General features: G+C 43.1%; 1 protein-coding gene across 1 annotated transcript in view; it reads left to right on the top strand.

Annotated features, from left to right (window-relative positions):
• Positions 1–3,731, top strand: part of LOC138950859 (uncharacterized) — a 4,044-nt gene extending 313 nt beyond the window's left edge. Inside the window, exons 1-2 of the mRNA XM_070322572.1 lie at positions 1–1,137; positions 2,110–3,731. The exon at positions 1–1,137 is cut by the window's left edge and continues 313 nt beyond it. Of these exons, the coding sequence (XP_070178673.1) occupies positions 147–1,137; positions 2,110–3,056 (1,938 nt within the window). The 5' untranslated portion in view covers positions 1–146 and the 3' untranslated portion in view covers positions 3,057–3,731. The remainder of the gene's footprint in view (positions 1,138–2,109) is intronic.
• The last annotated feature ends 5,204 nt before the right edge of the window (positions 3,732–8,935 follow it).

The raw sequence follows: 8,935 nt of genomic DNA, 5'->3' as shown, positions 1-8,935 counted from the left end.
ACATTGTCAATGTAGTTCAATCTACGCCAACTTCCTTATACGGAGAGTATGACGTACGATGCGATCTTGATTCGTTCAACCGGGGTCACGTGGTACAACAATGGCGCTTGTTTACAAGCAGTGAAAGTACACGCTCCTGTGCAAAAATGGTTCGCACCAAGCCATCAACAACCAGAGGAGCCCCAAAATCTACGAAAAAGAGGACAGATCAAGTGAAGAGTCAATGGAAGGCGAAGAAATCAGCGCAATCAGCTTCTGTGCTGACTGACGTGACAGAATTTGTGCCGGTTTTGGGGTCGTCTGCTAGTGCTACATTTTCCGCGTCGATTCCTTCAACTGAAAACATTCTCGGCACGAAGACAAGAAGTGAGTTCAAAAAAGAATCGTATGAGAGGTTTGTTTCCGGTGGAGTTGACACTAAGTCATCTGCTGCTACTGAAACCCTGGTAAAAACCCAGAGGGGTGTTGTAGACTTTGCCGAAGTAGACAGTATGGTTGCAAGTTTGTGCTGTCCACAGTGCAAAAACAAGTGCTTGTCTCTTTGCACAGACTCCAGACCAACAAGTGGCTTGGCAGTATTTGCCCAGGTGAACTGTTCTTCGTGCGAAGAGCCTGTGTATGAACAGTATCTGGCGACAAAATTTAAATCCAAGACAAAAGTGTTCGACATGAACAGACAGGCAGTGTATTCCTCGCTTGCTTGTGGACTGGGAGCCACCACATTCAGAAATTTCTGTGAAAACATGGATTTAGCTGGACTTCACCACAAAACCTTTCATACTCATGCCAGCCAACTATTCACACAACTAGAGGGATTCCGGAAGCATGTGTTCAGTGAGACTGTTGCATATGTTCGAGAAGTTCATGCAAGATACTGTGGCACTACTCTTGGTGTCGATGACACCCTGAACATTATTGTGAGCTATGATGGCACCTGGCTTACTCGTGGACACTCTTCGCACATTGGAGTTGGGTGTGCTGTGGACTTACTTACTGGACTCTGTGTTGATGCCCATGTCATGTGTACCTACTGCCAGGTGTGCGAGTCTACGGGGCAGAAGCTGTTTCAGGAAAAACCAGAGGAGTATGCGGCCTGGCTCGTGGACCACTTGGACAAGTGTGAGGTGAACTATAAAGGTAAATTATATTTGTTTGCACAGAAATATTTGAATAGAGTTTATTTCAAATTTAAGCAACTTACTCAAATATAGCAAATTACAAGTAAATGTAATAGTGATGAGTGGATATTATTTTCCATGCATTCCAGTGAAACTGAAAACCAAAACTAAAGGCATGGATGATGGATTACAAAAAAGCGTCATAAAGACAGATCATCAATTTATGATAATAATAATGAAAGTTGTAACACATGCATATATAAATCCAATTTTTAAGAATAGTTCAGGGCATGGGGGAGTGGATGTGTGTGATGAAAATAATAAGAAAACACACACAGATAGAGAGAGAGAGAGAGAGAGAGAGAGAGAGAGAGAGAGAGAGAGAGAGAGAGAGAGAGAGAGAGAGAGAGAGAGAGAGAGAGCTGTATTTACAGCATGAAGTGAGATTCACAAGTCTTCAGAATCAACGGGCTTAGAACAGAGGGAGCTAGTAGTGGTCAGGGGGTGGCAAATAGTTTACACATACATACATGTATACATGTGTGGCCACATACATACATGTACCGTATGTATGTGTGGCACAATACAAGTGTATTTAAAAATGTTCAAATAGTATCAATTGATGAATATTATGCTTAACGTTTACAATCTAACATGTTCAGTGCCACAATATAACATGTTCTCACCACTATTAATAGGTAACATGCGCCTTGAGTCGCCTTGTGGGGTGAGATACGTGCGCGATATAAATCCTCGTAAATAAATAAAAGTAAATAAATAAATAAATAAAAAAATACCTGCTGCTAGAAATTTAATATACCGTAATTTGGTAATTCCATGTTTATTTCAATTCTTTTCTGTATTAATTATAGTTGAAGTATTAGCTGTACAATGACTGTGAATAACACATGCGTGCACACACACACACACACACACACTTAAAAAATACTCTGTTTGCAAATTACATTTCTTATTTTGTTCTTGTTTGCAGGCTCATCAGGGATGATGGAGGTGGAAGCAGCCCGTGTCATATGGCGTCGATCGGTGAACACCAACAAGCTTCGCTACACAACACTTCTGTCGGACGGTGACTCCAAGACTTTTACAGAGCTCAACGACATCAAGCCCTATGGTGAGGATATTCACATTGACAAGGAAGAGTGTGTGAACCATGTGAGTAAACGACTTGGTACAGCTCTTCGCAACATGGTGACAGACTGCCGAAAGCGAGGGGTGACTCTTGGTGGACGTGGAAGGGGTCAGCTGACAGGCAATGCCATACGCAAGCTACAGATTTACTACAACCGGGCAATTCGTAGCAACAAGGATGTGTGTAGCATGAAAAAAGCAATCATGGCATCACTGTACCATTGTTTTTCCACTGACGAAAATCCACAACATGAACTTTGTCCTGCTGGAGAGAGCTCGTGGTGTTTCTTTCAGGAAGCGCTGGCGAAGCACCAAGTTCCAGGTCCACACAAACACCTCATCCACACACCCCTCAATGAGGAGAAGTTAGCTGCACACCTGTTGCCCATTTATGAGAGACTTTCTGAAGAACACCTACTCAGCAGATGTGTTTCTGGCAAGACACAAAATGCCAATGAGTGTCTCCACAGCCTCATTTGGTCAAGATGTGCTAAGGACCACTTTGCTTCCCGCAGTCGTGTTGAGTTTGCAGTCTTGACTGCTATTAGAGAGTTCAACTTTGGACCTGCTGCTGCTGCCGACTCTGCCCAGTTCTTCGGATTCCAGACTGGACATCACATGAAGAGGCTTGGAGCAGCCAGGATGCACAAGAGGGTGCGGAACAGTCTGAAGGCTGTGAGAGACAAGCAAAGTAAAAGGAGAGACAAAGTGCGGGCAGCCAAGTCAAAGAGACTGGAAGAACTTGTTCAGCTGGAAGGTGGCCCTGCATATGCAGCAGGCATGTTCTAAGTTTTGACTATGTAAATGTTTTAACATAGACGGGGAATCGAGACGAGGGTCATGACTCATGGTGTGTTTGTGTATAAAGTGATTCCGAGGAAACTACTGGACCAATCTTGATAAAACTTAACATGAGAGTTCCTGAGTGCGATATCCCCAGATGTCTTTTTTCCATTTTTTGGAAAGATGTCTTTGATGACGTCATATCCGGATTTTTTTAGGCAGTTGAGGCAGCGCTCTAACGCCCTAATTTTTCAACCAAATTGATTGCAATTTTGGTAAAGCAATCTTCGACGAAGTCCGGACTATGGTATTGCATTTCAGCTCAAAATTTTAAAAATAAAGTAATGAGTTTGCTTGTTAAGTTTGTCATTAAAATCTAATTTTTAGTAACAAAATAAACTTTGACTGCATTGCATTCCTCATTTTTTCCTGAATTCAAAAATATATAGATATGTCATGTTCACTCTAACAATGTGCTCAGAATTACAGAAAATAGGTTTAGTAAGTACTATACGGTCTCATGCTTTGCGGAGACGAGCGTGATCCGTCTCGGTATTGTTAGCCGAGACTATCTTAATGTATCTCGTAGTCTTGGCGATGACTGGTTTGTGGTGTTGATATTTAAGTTTCATACTGATTGACTAAATGTTTTTATATTGCTTCACGCGACTTGTCATTGTTATTGTGGTTAACATTATTCTCATATATATTGTGGTTATTGTACGCATATGTGCATTTAATGACTTGGGTACGTTTCGTAATTTGGAGCTAGCTTGTGTGTGTGTGTGTGTGTGTGTGTGTGAATGTGAACGTGAACGTGAACGAGTGAGCGAGCTTTTTTTGGTGTGCATGCTGTAATTGGGAGTGTGTGTATGCATTGTTTGTAACTCGGGACAAACAATTTTCATAGTGTACTGCACATGTTTGAAATAACTTATGTTTTATGTCTTCCCTAACTTTTAAACTGTGTCTCTAAGGTGTGAAAGACATTCCTCAGTGTGGAATTTGGAGATACATGTATGTATTTTGAGTTTAATTACAACTATCAATGGTTTCAAAACAAATTGTGTGCGTTTTTGCCTTTTCCTCAGTTTGCATGTTTTGACATTTGGGAACGAAATGATTTCAAATCTACTGGTTAGATTTCTGTGAAATTCTGCATACTTGTACTTTTACATACTATCTACAGAGTTACCATTTGAATAATGAATCGGAAAAGAAATGTTGGCTTTACGATTTTTTTAATATTAAATTTTACGCAAAATGTCAACATTATGATAAAAAAAATTTTTTTTAAATAACTGTAATACTCACAGAAAAAATAAATGGTAAATCTGTAGATATGATCTAAATCTATATTTATGCAAAATATTGGACAGAAATCGAGCATTTGGATATGGAAAAAACGGTTCCTAAAATCCAATATGGCTGCTGTTTACTTTTCTGTTTCTATAGCAACGACATACACAATAAACAAACACATTAACATTTTTTAATTCAGAGACCATCAGTATTATAACAAAAGCGACACAAACAGTGCTGATCATCAGATATGGAAAATAGCGATTTGGCCCTCACATGGCCTTAATAAAACAGAAAGAATAGGTTTCCTGATCACAGGGGCCCGGATAGCTCAGGCGGTAAGGTGGTAGAGCGCTGGACTTGTGATCCGCGATTCACGGGTTCGAATCGAGGCCGGGACGAACACGGGTCAAATGTAATGTGCAGACTCAGAGACGGTATCCATGTACCACCCCCGCGTCACCACAGTGGCACGTGAAAGACCTCAGGTGTCTAGTTAAACCTACGCACGCATACAACTATGGGTATCTCATCTAAAGTCGGGGTAACGCCCAGGACTTGACCATGCTTTGCCTTGATGGCGTAAAACTTAAATTTGTCTCCTTTCCTGATCACAGAGATCCGAGTGTCGTTGGACAAACCCCTGAGCACATTCTACAGGTCTGCCCACACCTGGAGACAGCACCGTGACCAGCACTACTGGCCAGAAGACACCAGCCTGGGCACAAAGCTCTGGGGACTGACCCGCTGCCGAACTGCTGAAGACTGCGGACTTCATGGCAGCCACCGACCTGAGGATATGACGGCCATGAATATTGAACGCAGAAGAAGAAGAAGGAGTGTCGTTGGACAAAGGGTCCTGCGTCCACAGTGCAAATACATGGAGACTGCGCGATGGCCATGTTGGGTTTGATGCGTGCATGCCTGGTTTTCTCCTGTAGATGGGTGTCGGCACAGAAGGTCTGCCCGCTGTCCTCAGCCAACATGCTCCGTCTTCATGGCAGCTCAGGTTTTTTATCGAGGTTTTCTCCTCTAGATCCGCCGTGTTTCGCCTAGGGGCTTGCGCTGCCTAGTTGATAGGGTCACCTCGTAGAGGATGTGGTCATAGACCACGCACGGTCGGTCTTGGGATAGGGAAACGTTATGCTGGTCCGGAGGGATTACGCCACAAAGACCACCTCGCGAAGACCCAGGGTCCTAGACTAGGGAGGTCCAAGGGGGAGCACCGGGAGGGCTACCCCTCTACCCGCACCTCCAACACAATCCCTTCCCCTGGTAGCTTCATCCCCAAGGAGGAGACAGAGCTACCTGCAACACCCCACTGCGCCATAAAGCTACTCGGCAACCGGTCTGGCGGTTTTTCGTTACTGATGCGCTTATTCTATTTTCTGCTTTTGGGTTTGTTTGTTGTTGGTTTTTTTGCGCATCCTCTATTTCGTGTCGGCCCTTCAGGCTCTCTCTCCTTCCACGTAGCTTGTCGTGTTGGTGGTGATTAGCAGTGCCCTAAGGGTTATTGCCCTTCTGTAAGCTCCTTATTATATTATCCCCCCTTTCTCTCTCTCTCTCTATTATTTTCTCTCTCTCTTTCTCCCTCTCTCTCTCTCTCTATCTATCTCCCTTTCTCTCTCTCTCTTTCTCCCTCTCTCTCTCTATCTCTCTTTCTCTCTCTCTTTCTCCCTCTCTCTTTCCCTTTCTCTCTCTCTCTCTCTCTTTCTCTCTTTCTCTCTCTCTCTCTCTCGTTCTCTCTCGCTCTTTCCCTCTCTCTCTCTCCCCCCTCTCTCTCTCTCCCCTCTCTCTCCCCCTTCTATCTCTCTCTCTCTCGCTCTCTCTCTCTCTCTCTCTCTCTCTCTCTCTCTCTCTGTCGTTTGGTTAGTCCTGCTCCCCCATCCCTAACTATGCATCATTCTCCTTGACGAAAGGGTTTGCTCCGTTATCTCTCTCTCTCTCCCTCTCTCTCAATGTGCCTTTTTATCAAGACCTTCGAGCAAAGTATTTGAAAATCTCGAACTCTAAGACGCTGCAACAACAACTTGTGTATTTCTGTGGCAGTAATGAGGATAATGTGATGAACAGCTTCAGCAGATTTGTGTTCTTCATGTTACAGAAGAGACGAACCCTTATAAATCAGGTTCAGTGACATGTCATCAGGGTCTTAATGTATTTGTTGAATTTTTTGCGTGACTAGAATTTATAACTGTGCAGATACTATTGCTGTTATATTAACCACTATTGTAAGGGGCTGTGGCCTTAGACAATTAAAGATTTGTTCTTGTTCTTGTTCTTGTTCTCAATGTGCCTCAAAGCGTAGAGAGAGAGAGAGAGAGAGAGGGGGGGGGGGGGGGGGGTAGAGAGAAAAGAGTCAGACAGACAGACAGACAGACAGACTTTTGGGGATGGGGGGAGGGCTGTGTGAATTGAAAGGACGAGGCACAAACTTCTATTCGAAAGGAACGTTAGAGTTACCAATTGAGCTATGTCTATTGAGCCCAGTTGTGCAGTTTACACGTTTATCTTGTATTCGTCTAACTCTTCCGCCTTTTTCAGTGTAAGCGGTGGGACCACAACTAAAGAATTCTTAGATGCCATGACAGACAGTGCAACGTACAACATCCTCCGGTATCCTTTCCTACCACGTTGCCCCCCCCCCCCCCACCCCCCTTCGCGAGTTTACTGCACTTTAAACCCTTGTAAATCGTCCGATCTCAAAAATGGTCCCCATAAACACAAACAGAAAGAACAACGCGACCAGCCAACCAAAAAAAGTTGCTCCATAAAACAGGGCTAGGGATGAAGCTACTAGGGGAACAGGGTTTTGTCCCTTGAAAGATGCGTACGTACGGACGAGTTACCCTTTCTTGCCTTTTGTTCTGAGAACGAAGTCGTGTTCTTTAGAGTGATGTCGACGAACGAGGTACCTTTTCCTGGCTTTTGTACAGACAACGAAGCTCTGTCCTCTGAATGATGTGTTTGAACGAGTTACTTTTTCTTTGCCATTGACCCCAAAACATGCAGAGATTATAATATCAGAACTCAGAATGAACTATCCGGTGAAAATACGTGTTATTTTGGCATACATCTAAATAATAACCTTTCTTAATTCTTTCTAACTAATTGATTGATTAATTTATTTTTTTAACATAACAGAACTCTGAATGATTAAGATGAACGAGTTACTTTTTCCTGGCTTCCGTGAGGAGGACAGGGTTACTGCAGCTTTAATTGTTCCCCGCTGTTTCGGAAGCGGCGGAGGCAATATGGTTGCGTGATGCGAAAGCGATGAAGCTTGTCTAGGTGTTGGCTCCGGAGCAAGGACAAAAGTTCAGAGGATGACAAATTGTAGTTTAATACATGTATAGTTTGATTCGAACAAACCTAGCAGCCGTTTCGTGTTCACATGTTGCCAGGGATGCTGGTGTAATTTGCTTGTTACTGGTGACCCCCACCCCCACTGGAGAACGATATTTTGAACTCGATGCGACAGGTTCGGCAGTATATATATTTGGTTGTAATGCTGACAAAAATACCAAGGTATGTGTACGTGCGTACGTGCGTGCGTGCGTGCGTACGCTCGTGTGTTCGTACGTGCGTGCATGTATGTGTGTGCATTTTCCGAAATCCACCATCGGGAACTTTTTAAAACCATAATTATTTGTGAAGAAAAATACTGATTCTGACGATAACGATGACCATTCTGCCTTTACTCGCACTCAGTGAACTTGACGAAATAGTGGAGTTGCTTCCGCTTTCACGTTATTATATCAAATAACCAAAGGGGAGTAATCGCTCTATATGTATACGACCTGTGTAGTGGACAAAGCGAAAGTTATACGGAACTTTTCTCCTGGCACCTGAGAGAATAACAAGTATTGAAATGAACAAGCAACTTTCATCCTCATTATCATATTATGTTATTTTCATTACTAGTATCATTGTTATTATTATCAGTTGAGATAATTATCTTGCATACAGTTTCACTTGCTGAATATACTCAATCCATTAGCAATCGACTGGTTTTTTCCCTTGTTTTGTCAAGGAGCAACGTACTTTAGGCCAAACAAAAATATATGTTGGTTTAGGGTAACATGACCAACAAAAATTGGGTCGGAAGGTCGGCTTTTTTTTTTCTTTAGTCTCAGTATGGTTCGCAAAATGTGCCAGAGTTTGTTGTTTTTTTTGGGTTTTTTTTTTATAAATGAAAAAAAGTTTTAGGGTCGGCGGGAAAATATAGGGTCGGTCGGGTTAACCTAAACCAATATATGTTTTTGTTTGGCCTAATGTACGTTTCTTCTTGACACTAACCCTAACCCGTGGTCATTTTTCTCTGAAATTCTGGATCCCATCGCTCTTGTTTTGTATTATGCGCGCGTGTTTTCACAAAACCGGCTCCAAAGTATGCTTCCCTGCGGAGAAGGTTTGTTTGTTTGTTTGTTTGTTTGTTTGTTTGCTTAACGCCCAGCCGACCACGAAGGGCCATATCAGGGCGGTGCTGCTTTGACATTTAACGTGCGCCACACACAAGACAGAAGTCGCAGCACAGGCTTCATGTCTCACCCAGTCACATTATTCTGACACCGGACCAACCA

The sequence above is a fragment of the Littorina saxatilis genome, linkage group LG16, assembly GCF_037325665.1.
Source record: "Littorina saxatilis isolate snail1 linkage group LG16, US_GU_Lsax_2.0, whole genome shotgun sequence".
Classification (NCBI taxonomy): Eukaryota; Metazoa; Mollusca; class Gastropoda; order Littorinimorpha; family Littorinidae; genus Littorina; species Littorina saxatilis.
This window is presented reverse-complemented; position numbering and strand designations above follow the sequence as displayed.